General features: G+C 33.5%; 1 protein-coding gene across 1 annotated transcript; it reads left to right on the top strand.

Annotated features, from left to right (window-relative positions):
- Positions 1 to 2,743: 2,743 nt before the first annotated feature.
- LOC139888769 (uncharacterized) lies at positions 2,744 to 9,291 on the top strand. Its single transcript, XM_071871757.1, has 4 exons — positions 2,744 to 3,405; positions 3,530 to 3,742; positions 3,920 to 4,352; positions 9,211 to 9,291. The coding sequence occupies exons 1-4, from the start codon at positions 2,744 to 2,746 to the stop codon at positions 9,289 to 9,291; spliced, it is 1,389 nt and encodes a 462-aa protein (XP_071727858.1).
- The last annotated feature ends 3,554 nt before the right edge of the window (positions 9,292 to 12,845 follow it).

Raw genomic sequence — 12,845 nt, forward strand, 5'->3', positions numbered from 1 at the left:
ATAGTTGGAAATACAGATTACAAGTCGTTTTTGTAAAGGTAGTCATTTCAGTCGAAAGAACGACGTCTAGATGACCATTTTGGAAAACATACTTCCACTTTGAGTTTAACTATGATTTTTGTATATAGTTTCATGTTCATAAGAAAAATCATTTTCCCAGAAGAACAAATTTTAAATCAAAGTTTATCATAGTTTTTAATTAACTAACCCAAAACAGCCCGCGGTGTTACTACGAAGGCGTATATCCGGTTTTACGGTGTTTTTCGTGTTTTCAGGTTTTAAATCATTAAGTTAGCATATCATATAGATATAGAATATGTGTTTAGTTGATTTTAAAAGTCAAGTTAGAAGGATTAACTTTTGTTTGCGAACAAGTTTAGAATTAACCAAACTATGTTCTAGTGATTACATGTTCAAATCTTCGAATAAGATAGTTATACATATATGAATCGAATGATGTTATGAACATTATTACTACCTCAAGTTTAGTAGGTAAACCTACTGGAAATGATGAAAAAATAACTTGAGCTTCAAAGGATCTTTGATGGCTTGGAAGTTCTTGAAATAGAATCATGACACAAGAACAAGTTCAAGTAAGATTATTACTCGAATTAAGATAGTTATAGTTATAGAAATTGAATCAAAGCTTGAATATGAATATTACCTTGATTTAGAAAGATAAACTACTATAACTAACAAAGGTTTCTTGATCTTAGATGATTGCTTGGAATGGATTAGGAAACTTGGAAGTAAACTTGTAAACTTGGAAGTGTTCTTGATGTGTTCTTGAGTAATTGTTTTTATGATGATTATAGGTAATAACCAAAGCTTGTATTTGATGATTTTTGCTGGAAAAATAGTAACTTAGACGTTCATGGAAGAGTGTGTGTGTTTTGAGAGAGAATTGGGAAGAAAATTGGAAGTGAAATGGAGTAGGTGGTGAGTGGTGAAGGTGAGTGGGGTTAAAAGGAGTTCTTGTTTTTGTTTCCTTGCTCATAAGTCATGCTAGATGTTAAATGATGGTTCCCACATGGTTTGGTGACTCACATGGGCTGCTAAGAGCTGATCATTGGAGTGTATATACCAATAGTAAATATATTTAGAAGCTGTGTATTGTACAAGTACAAATACGAGTGCATACGAGTAGAATTGTTGATGAAAATGAATGAGGATGTAATCGTAAGCATTTTTGTTAAGTAGAAGTACTTGGATAAGTGTCTTGAAGTCTTTCAAAAGTGTATGAATACATATTAAAACACTAAATGTATATACATTTTAACTGAGTCGTTAAGTCATCGTTAGTCGTTACATGTGAATGTTGATTTGAAACCTTTAAGTTAACGATCTTGTTAAATGTTGTTAACACATTGTTTATTATATCTAATGAGATGTTAAATTATTACATTATTATGATATAATGATGTATTAATATATCTTAATATGATATATATACAGTTAAATGTCGTTACAACGATAATCGTTACATATATGTCTCGTTTCGAAATCCTTAAGTTAGTAGTCTTGTTTTTACATATGTAGTTCATTGTTATTATACTTAATGATATGTTTACTTATCATTTAACATGTTTATATATAGTGTATCAATATCTTAAAATGATTCATATGTAATTAGTAAGACGTTGTTATAACGATAATCGTTATATATACCGTTTTCAAGTTTCTTAATTCAATAGTCTCATTTTTATGTATATAACTCATTGTTAAAATACTTAATGAGGTACATACTTATCATAATATCATGATAACTATATATATATCCATATGTATGTCATCATATAGTTTTTACAAGTTTTAACGTTCGTGAATCGCCGGTCAACTTGGGTGGTCAATTGTCTATATAAAACCTATTTCAATTAAACAAGTCTTAAAAAGTTTGATTGATTAACATGTTGGAAACACTTAATCATGTAAATATTAATTTCATTTAATATATATAAACATGGAAAAGTTCGGGTCACTACACGAGAATACTTCTTTCTTTCACACTTCAATCAATAGAAAATGAAAAATGCTTCAAGTTAACGGTATCATGTCTAATGGTATTTGGGAAACTTCTCCTTTAAGGGTCAAAGAGGTTTTTCTTGAATTTTTCTCTAATAAGTTCAAACATGTTCCATGTGCTTCGGTCATTGCTCCTAGTAGCCATTTGAAACAACTTCACGAGTCAAAAGCTACCTTTTTATGCTCGTCATTTTCTGAAACAGAGATCAAAGAAGCAATGTGGTCGTGTGGTTGTGACAAAGCCCGGGGCCCGACGGTTTCTCTTTTAGATTCGTTAAACACTTTTGGGAAACGATTAAACATGATATCTTCTGTATGGTACATGACTTTGAAGATAAATGCTTTATTCTGAGAGGCTGTAACTCTTCAATCTTCTCTCTTATCCCGAAAAAAGATCATCCTATTCACGTTCATGGCTTCTGCCCGATTAGTCTTATTGGTATTCAGTATAAGATATTGGCAAAGCTTCTTGCCAATAGATTATCTCTTTTCATTGACGATATTATTGGCCCGGAACAAACGGCATTCATAAAAGGCCGTCAAATTCTTGACGGTCCGTTAATCATTAATGAGTTGGTGGAATAGTGCAAGAAGAGAAAAAAAAAGTTCTTTTCTTCAAGGTCAATTTTGACAAGGCCTTCGATTCGATTCATTGGGAGTATATTCTTACTATGCTCTCAAACTTGGGGTTCGGTCCGAAGTGGGTCAGTTGGATTCACATATGTCTTTTTCGTCTTGTGCCTGCTTGCTTATAAATGGTAGCCCTTCTTTTGAGTTCACCATCGGTCGCGGCCTACGACAAGGAGACCCGTTAGCTCCGCTTTTATTCATCATTGGTATAAAAGGTCTCACCGCTGCCTTAAAAGACGCTTTAGATGCTTCGTTGTATAAAGGGCTAAGGGTTGGCGATCCTAACCATGGTGAACTAGTCTCACATTGTATCTATGCCGATGATGCTTTGTTTGTAGGCGAATGGGATGATACAAATGCCACAAACCTGGTTACTATTCTTGGTTGTTTCTTTTTGGTGTCTGGTTTAAAAATCAACCTCCTTAAGTCGAATTTGTTTGGTATTGGAGTTCATTCGCAGGAAGTTGCTCGATTAGCTGCCATTATGGGTTGCTCTAATTCAGCCTTACCTTTCCATTTTCTTGGCCTTCCGGTCGGTCTTAACATATCTAGAATTGCCAATTGGGAATCGATCATTTCTAAGATAAAGAAGCGACTTGCATCTTGGAAGGCGAATATGATTTCTTTTGGTGGTCGACTCACTTTGATCAAGTCTGTTCTTGGGGGTCTCGGCACTTACTATATGTCTTTGTTCAAGGCTCCTTGCAAGGTTATTCATACCATGGAATCTTGGCGAGTGCCTTTTTTTGGGAGGTAAGGACAATGCTAGAAAAATTCATTGGGTAAAGTGGAAACTTATTCAAAATTCGTTTGCAAATGGTGGCTTAAATGTTGTAAATCTTGCTTCTTTAAATCATGCTCTTATTTATAAATGGAGATGGAGGTTACTTGTGAACTATAATGCTTTGTGGGCTAGAGTTATTACATCGATTCATGAGATCAAGTCCAGTGACAGAAGTTATTCGAACCGTTTTTCTTCAGGTACTTGGGCTGCCATTTGCAAATGTGTTGCTGCGATTCATGATAAAAACATTATTCCTCCTTCTCTAATGCATATCAAGCTTGGAAATGGTTCTCTTTCTAGTTTCTGGTACGACCCATGGCTGGAAGGAATGCCCCTTGCTTCGATATTCCCCCGTCTTCTTGCTTTGGACACCTGAAAGTCGGACTTGGTTGCTGAGTATTTTTAAAATGGAGTGTGGACGTGGTTCTGGAGACGAGATTTAAGGGGTGGTATTGAGCAGTTTTCGTTCTCTTCGTTACTTAGTCTTCTAGCTTCCATTAACTTATCAAGGGAGAAAGATATCTGGGTTTGGGATGGTTCCAGCTCTAATGTTTTCTCTGTACCTGATGCAAGGAGCCAAATTGATTCGCATAACATAGCCCCTCCCTCACATAAAACTGATTGGTTTAAGACGTTTCCTCCAAAGATTAATATTTTTATCTGGCGCTTAAAGATGCAACGTCTTGCAACGAAAGAAAATCTGGAGAAAAAAGGTATCATTCTCTCCAATTCGGCTTATGCTCTATTTGATCTTCATGTGGATACTCATCATCATATTTTTGTTACTTACAACATTAGTAGACAAATATGGGTTTATATTGGTTCATGGGTAAATATGCACATTCCTTGTTGGGCTTCGATGGAAGAATTGTGGACTTGGTTTGATGGCTTGCAGATTCAAGGAAAGAAACGTTTGGTTCTGAGAAGCATTTGGTATTCGACTCTTTGGAACATGTGGCGGCTCCGAAACAGCTATACCTTCAACGATGCGGCTTTCAGAAAATCTCATGTTTTGGATAACATTATTGTTTCTTCTTTTTTTTTTTGTTCTCTAGATATAAAAAACATAAAGTTAATTGGTCATTGTGGTTGTAAAACCCTTCGGACTCTTTGTAATTTTTTGTTCTCTTTCCCGGGCGCTTTGCTTGTGGGTAATAAAATTCTTCTGCTGTTCTAAAAAAACAATTACTGATAAACTGCATAATTTATACAGAAAATTTTTTAAACGGAAGCATCGCGAAAGTTAAATTCAAAAGCTTCAATTTTGAATCAAATTTCAAAAACTATAAATGTAGTCGTGTTAGCAATCTTTTAATCAAACTTTCGGTGAAATTTCAGCTCCCAATTCTTGACAATGAATTCTAATTTAAAGGTCAAAGTTAATTTTCAAAAAAGTCAAAGATTGTGTTCATGAATAAATTCGTAAATGTTTTGATGTATTAGGTTCAATTAAGAATACAGAAAGTCTCTATGAATGATTTACAATCTTTTTCATGTTGAAATTTTAGTCTAAAAACATTTAGATTTTCGAATTAAACTATGAGTTCACAGCGTTATTTTTTTTATTTTTTTGCTGCTACTGCGTAAACTTTTATATCCTTTCTGTTAATACAAAACAAACACAAAAGCTTATATCCACTTCTATTAAAAGGCCTAAACTAAGCAAAAGATTCGTGGTTATTAGTGATTATCGATTTAACAGTTTGAAGTTAGGAGAAGAAGTGGAAAACAGAAAAGATGGTTTAAATAGAAATTTGAATACGGAATATATCAGAAACATAAAGACAGACGGATGGTTTAGAGGGTGAGCGGGTGAGAGCCCGCGCATGGGCTGTTTTTTTTTTTTTAACACTTTCCTTTGAGGTAGTTATTATTATTATTATTATTATTATTATTATTATTATTATTATTGTTGTTGTTGTTGTTGTTGTTGTTGTTGTTGTTGTTGTTGTTGTTGTTAATATTGTTAGTATTAAAATGATTGTAATTGTTATTATCATTACCAACACAAGTAGTAAATATCATTGTTATTATTATTATGATTATAACTACAAAAATGAATATTATTATTATTGTTAAGTTAAGTATTATAATAACTATCATACTACGATTTATTATTATTATCATTAAATATTAATATTATCATCATATTTATAATTATTATTATCACCATAAATATTACTATTAAGGTTGTTATTATTACCATTAATATTACTATAAGTATTATTATTTATGTTATCATGAGTATTATTATGTAGTTACTAAAATCATTATCATAATTAAAATTAACAATAAATTTTATATTTTTACATTTACTATCATTAATATAACTATTAGTATTAATATAGAATTATCAACATTATTAACTCATTAATAATATTAAGTATTATAAACATTTTTACCACTATTATTTTAGTATTATTATAACTACTATTACTAATATACAAATAATATACTTAAATACATATAACATAACAAAAATTAATATTTTGATATACAAAAAGAATATATGAGACATATATATATTATTAATATAAAAATGATATAATTAATAAATTATAAATATAAACTTATTCAATTACGATTATGTGTAATAATATTTATACAAATGATATATGTTCGTGAATCCGAGGCCAACCCTGCATTGTTCAGTTCAGTCGGATGAATATTTTTACTGCAAAATATTGTATAGTGAGTTTCATTTGCTCCCTTTTTAAATGCTTTTGTAATATATATTTTTGGGACTGAGAATACATGCGCTGCTTTTATAAATGTTTTACGAAATAGACACAAGTAATCGAAACTACATTCTATGGTTGGATTATCGAATCGAATATCACCCTTTTTAGTCTGGTAATCTAAGAATTAGGGAACAGACACCCTAATTGACGTGAATCCTAAAGATAGATCTATTGGGCCTAGCAAACCCCATCCGGGTTACAGATGCTTTAGTACTTCGATTTTATCATGTCCGATGAGAGTCCCGGAATGATGGGGATATTCTAGACGCGTTTTGTTAATATCGATTACCAGGTGTTCACCATATGAATGATTTTTATCTCTATGCAGTTTGTACAAAATGCCTGATATGAGATGATGTTTATGAAAAATGTAAATAGAAATCTTGTGGTCTATTAAAATTAAAATGATTGATTACGATAAACTAATGAACTCACCAACCTTTTGATTGACACTTTTAAGCATGTTTATTCTCAGGTATGAAAGAAATCTTTCGTTGTGCATTTGCACATTTTAGAGATATTACTTGGAGTCATTCATGGCATATTTCAAAAGACGTTGCATCCAAGTCGTTGAGTTCATCAAGAATATTATTAAGTCATTTATAGTTGGATATATTATGAAATGGTATGCATGTCTGTCAACTTTTGATGTAATGAAAGTTTGTCTTTTAAAAACGAATGCAATGTTTGTAAAATGTATCATATAGATGTCAAATACCTCACAATGAAATCAACTATTGTGAATCGTTTATAATCAGTATGAATGGGTCCTTTCACTACCCGCCAAGATATGTGCACCCTCTACACCGAAGACATTTATCAGAAGGACATATTTACACCCCCATGGTAAACAAGTTAACGGTCGAGCAAACGACCCTACGAGTTTGCCGAAACCACATGTCTTCTTCAGCCAGCAACTTTCTTCAACCGCATCCTCGCCAGTCTGTATGGAAGTACTCGCTTCTTTTGACTCGCTATTAGCTCTCAATTTATGCATTAAATAAACCGCATCCTAAATTCTCACTAAGTGTGGGATTCCAACCCAATAGACACTAGAAAATATTCCCCAAAACCTTTACTAAAAGTCCTAAGTGTAGGATACCACGATAGGAACATTAGGGACAATGTTCTTCTAAGTGTGGGATAGTGGTATATACCTTTAATGTCATATTGTAATAAGCCTGTTACATAGATTTACTATCCTTACAATAAATTTCAAAAAATTTAATCAAAAGAAAGCCTTTGTGAATAAGTACTTTGGAAAGTCTAAAACATTTGTAATAAAAATTAAGGCTGATTTAAGGCAGAAATCTTGTTAGGATAAAATGATTCTCTAAAAGAGCATTGCATGAATAGGCGTATTCAACCTAATCTAATTGTGGTGAGGCACCTAAATATGGCCCTGAAAAGAATTCATTTTTAATGCTTCACTATTTTTCGTTGAGTGTGCCGATGTCTGTACTCGGAATCAAAACTTTCTCTTTATCTACATTTTTGGCCAAAAAGTTACATTTTTACCCCCGATATTAAGGATCAAAACAATAAAGTTATAAACTTTATCGTCAGATAAAGCGTTTATTTGCTTTATTTAATGGATCGAGTGATTACAAAGACAATGCACAAAGAATTGACGAAGACGTGCTTAAAATGAAGAATCTAGAGCGAAGACGATGAAACCCAAGTTGCAACCCCGAAAACCTTGTTACGATCTAAGAAATCAGCAAAAACGAACAAAAAGCCACAGGACCTGCCCAATTTTGATGCCACACATCCTGCCATGAAGACACACGGCCTGTCAAGACACCCAGCACCCGGCTGCAGCACCCCGGCATGGTCAGCACACGGTGGATACACACTACAATGGCACACGACCTGCCCAAATTTTGCCTGGCTGTGTACACAGCTCACCCAACTGGAATTTCACTCTAAATAGGCCATTTGTAATCCATTTCAAACACACACTTCTCACTTCACACTTCTCATTTCATACTTATCAAGTTTAAACTTACGAGGCCTTCTCACTTCCGAGCGGGGATTTTAGTACCCGGAGGCACACGCGTAAGATCGTATTAGAAGCTGTCCAGAGATTGAAGTTATCACTTTTGTACTTTCAGAACTCGTTTAATCTACTGGTACTTTTATCCCTTTACTATATCTATTATAATGCTTTGTATTACTGTTATGATAGATGATATTATTGCCATGATTAGCGAGTAGTTATCTTAAGTGTTTGTTATGATGTAATCAGTTACGATGTTGAAATTATGACTATGTAATGTGATGTTGTTGAGATGCTTTCCGAATATTTATTAAACTCAATCGCTTTTCCAACTAATAGAACGTGGTTATCGGCTCTTTTATTGGGAAGTCACGAACTCCAATTCAGAGTACACTATCTGTGTCACCCCTTGGTAAGAAACTTTTTCGGATACATAGTGCATTTGTCAGAGGAACAACGGTTGTAGTAAATCAACCTAGGCTATGTATTCTGGCAGTCGATCTTTCATAATGGATACTCTGATTGAGTTACGTTGTACATGGTTGGCCTTGAGCTATGCATGTAAAGTCACTAGCATTTAAGCATTGCAAGTATATTGACGAGGCACAATGGTTGTAGTACTTTATACCTCTGGCATGTATGGCCATGGAAGCTAATCTTCAGTGCGGATACAACACATTGCACCATAAAGCGGTCTCAAGCATTGTAGGTCGCTTGAGGGATTCTTAGTTAATTCAGGAACTGTTTGTTTAAACTCATAAAGGATTGGACCGTAGTGTTCATGGAAGTTACTCTGTAACTTGGCCATGGTGTTCTTTATGGTTCTTCTCTTTTAATTAAGGGCTTAACTGATTTAATAAGTCCACTCATTAATGATAGCATCAGAAACACATCATGTCTCTTGGATCAGGGATGCCTTATATCTTTGCTTATTCTTAAGAAAGTTTAGACCTTAAGGATCGTTAATATGTCACCTCGTCGGGTCGCTCCTATTGATGAGCTGTCAGTGTTTGCATGTAGTTCCTATTTTCCAGGCATCGGGGGTATGGGACATTGTTATCTATTCAGAATCTTCAAGCCAAACGTATTTACCCACTGACATGACAGTGTTCTGATAGGGGCGGTAGGACTAGTATAATGGGTTTAAGGTTATTAGCTATTTATGAGCCGACATTACACATCTTCAGCTAAGTAACTAATGAAATCATAACACGCACTTTCCTTAACCTTATATGAATTACAAATTTTAACTTTATCTCTTTTCTTTATTTATCTGTTACCTTAGAAAATAGGAAAACCAAAATTATCCAACACTACTCCTTAGAAATTATAGGTCTATTAATGTTTTACTATTATGAAAGGTTCGATTCTGTTGTCTTCTTAAACGAATGACCCTAGGTCATACTTTCCTTCCTCATCCTTAGGAAAGAGTAGTAGATTTAGGCCCTGTATACTATAAATTTAAAACTAGATTCCCTCTAACGAATCTCGACAGACGGCTGGTGACCTAACGAAATAGCTGCAATAAAAATTGTCAGTTTTGGCCACGTCCTGAGGGATATTACTCCTCTTCCTTAGACTATTCTTCCCCTAGCTCCTTGTTCGAGTTCTTCTTCATCTTCAGTATCCTCTTTGTCGGGATAATCGTACCAAGGGTTATTTTCATTGTTAGAATCATTCGCGTCCTCCCTAGGCTCAGGCTGCTCAACAGGCTTAGACAAGCTTTCTGCCACCGGTGCAGTAGGCGAGCTCACGTTATCCTCAGTCTCATACTCAGAATCGGAGTCGTGAATAAGAATAGGTTTAAGAGTAGATAACTAAGTAAACACAAAACAAAACACATAAAATATGCTATCAAAGTTAGCAGCACCAAATATATATTTATTTAAAATAGAGTATATATATTGTTGACATTAGTTTATGTAATAGATTAGTGGCGTACGGTTTTTGTAATGTAATATCTTGTATTTGTATTTAACCATGGTAAATGTAATTTACCTATCTTGTAACTTGGAGGTTGCACTATATAAGACAACCTCCTACTTTTGTAATAACTAGTTATCTCATTTACACCCAGAGTCGTCCTGTTAATTTTGAGGGCCCTGTGCTAGATCAAATATATAGGCCCTCAGACACAAAAACTTTGCAACTAGATATCGTATACGTAAATTTTTATGGTGACGATTCAAAGGAATAATAATTGAGGAGTGGGCACAATACACAAAAGACAAATCAATGTATTACTATTGTAATTGGATATTTTAATTTTTAAATTAATTAATAACACAAATAGTTAAATAATAATAATAACGACGACTTCTAATCATAACTAAATTTAATTAATATATATATATATATATATATATATATATATATATATATATATATATATATATATATATATATATATATATATATATATATATATATATATATATATATATATATATATATATATATATATATATATATATAGTATTAAACATAATAAGAAAAATACCTTTAATATGAATTGATGAGTGGAATGAATGGACCTGAATTATGGAGTAAGCGTAGTCTTCGAGGTGAACAAAAAGACAAGCTATTTTTTAGAAGGCACGGCGCATCCCCATTTTATTTCTAATTTTCCGAAACATTTTTAATAAATAAATGGAAAACATATTACATGTATGATACTGGACTAATTATGTTTGGGCCCCAACCGGATATGGGCCATGTGCAATGGCACAGGCTGCACAGCCCAATATCCGGGCATGTTTACACCTTATCATTTATCACACTTTCTCTCTAGTATTCTTGCATAACTCACACCCTAACCCCTAAAACACATTGAAACTGATCGACTAATCAACTAAAGGGACTAACAATTGGTATCAGAGCGGGACTTGCTATCTTGCTTGTATATCTAAGGATTGAAGCCTTTTGATTCGTGTTTTGAAGTGTTTTTGTGTTCTTCGGTTTAGTTATCACGATAACTCTCACTTGTTTATTAATTTCTTGCTTGGTTTTGTCAATAATATCATTTATACTTGCTTAAAATCTGCCTAACCAAAACTGAAGTTACTTGTTAAAACTCATATTCATAAGTTCTAAATGATTTATGCATGAAAACTGGTTATATTGCTTAATCTGTCGAGTTTGTGTTCTTGTGTAGAAGTTATTTAACTTGATATTATCTCGTGTATGTTAAAAATAAGCTGGGATACATGAGGATGTCTGTTAACAATTATATTTAGGTCATATTCATGTATTAAGATCATGTTTCTGCTGTCATGTATTAAAACATTATTTAATTCAAGTATGCTTGTTCATAATTACTCCATATGTGTTAAGGATACTTAAAAGGTGTTAAATCTACTTGATTCATTAAGTTTTAGCCATTTCATCTTGTTAAATCTGCATCAAAAATCTCAAAAAATTTGTGTTTCTGTCACAGTCAGCATGCTCGAAAACCACCTTCTGGGTTCAAAATTGCTCGAAAACCTATTAGGGTTAACTGATAACAGAAAAACCCTAAGTGTTTTGCTCGAAAATCTCACGTTTGTGACCCACTTTATTGACTTGTTAACTGAGATTTTGGCTCCAAACTTTTATCTTGTAGATAATACCCACCGATTTTCTATTATCCAATAGGTTTTGGATTGAAAAGGACTTGTCCTTGACATAATCCCTTGATTTATGTCATAAAGGACAAAGAACTTGTCATTTTGTGCATAAGCTTGGTACTTTATTGTAAGAACTCACGTGCTTGATTATTTTCAGTCATATAAGTCAAACACTTAAACATTTGAATTGAAATCTGACTAAAAGGGCTCGAAAATTTTGTGAAAATTTAAACAGTGCTCGAAAATAGTGTGAAACATGAGACATTTGCTCGAAAACAGTTTAAAATCTTGAACATTTGCTCTAAAAAGATTGTCCAAATTTCAAAAAGTGTCTGAAAAATTGTCTTTTACTTTGCTCGAAAACCCCAGGCTGCACGAAAACCATGCACGAAATCCTCAGGCTACTCAAAAACTTGCTTGAAAAACTTGATTTTTGTCCTTTAGTGCTCGAAAACTTAGTTGTCAGCAAACTTGGTTTTGCTCGAAATCCACCTTGTTTTAAAGGCTTGGTTTTGTTTGAAACCCTAGTTATCTGCTCGAAAATTAAGTTTATTGCTCGAATACTTAAGTGCTCTAGAACTAAATCACTGCTTTAGAACAAGGTTTGTGCTCGAATACTTTACCTGCTCTAAAACCTAGGTATTGCTCGAATACTTTGCCTGCTCGAAAACTAGATTAGTGCTCCAGTATCTTGTCTGTTCGAAATCTAGGTTTTTGCTCGAATACCTGTCCTGCTTGAAAACTTCCCTTTTCATAACTCAACTGTTTTCTGTCCGAAAACTAAACCCTGATCGAAAACATAGTTGTTTTGAAATTTGGCTTTGCTTGAAAACCACTTTGTCTCATAAAGGTGGTTTTACACCAAAACCCTAATTTTATTGCTCGAAATTCTTGATCCTTCTTGCTCAAAATCTTATCTTGACAATCTCATTTAAACATCTACTCTCTTGCACCGCGCTGTTTCCACTCGTAGTTAAGATAGCAAATGCAAACTGTGATGCTTTGGTCGTGGGCTCGGACACCCATCCTCCCATGCTGTTCGAGAAATTGTTCGACGAATGGAA

Source organism: Rutidosis leptorrhynchoides, chromosome 2, assembly GCF_046630445.1.
Source record: "Rutidosis leptorrhynchoides isolate AG116_Rl617_1_P2 chromosome 2, CSIRO_AGI_Rlap_v1, whole genome shotgun sequence".
NCBI classification, from domain to species: domain Eukaryota; kingdom Viridiplantae; phylum Streptophyta; class Magnoliopsida; order Asterales; family Asteraceae; genus Rutidosis; species Rutidosis leptorrhynchoides.

Excerpts from the sequence above, each read along its gene's own strand:
- LOC139888769 (XM_071871757.1), top strand. The coding sequence starts at position 2,744 with ATGTCTTTTTCGTCTTGTGCCTGCTTGCTTATAAATGGTAGCCCTTCT. Across the intron at positions 3,743-3,919 it reads GGTTCTCTTTCTAGTTTCTG|TCTTCTAGCTTCCATTAACT; the intron begins GTACGACCCATG and ends TTCGTTACTTAG. Across the intron at positions 4,353-9,210 it reads TTCAAGGAAAGAAACGTTTG|GCATCGGGGGTATGGGACAT; the intron begins GTTCTGAGAAGC and ends CCTATTTTCCAG.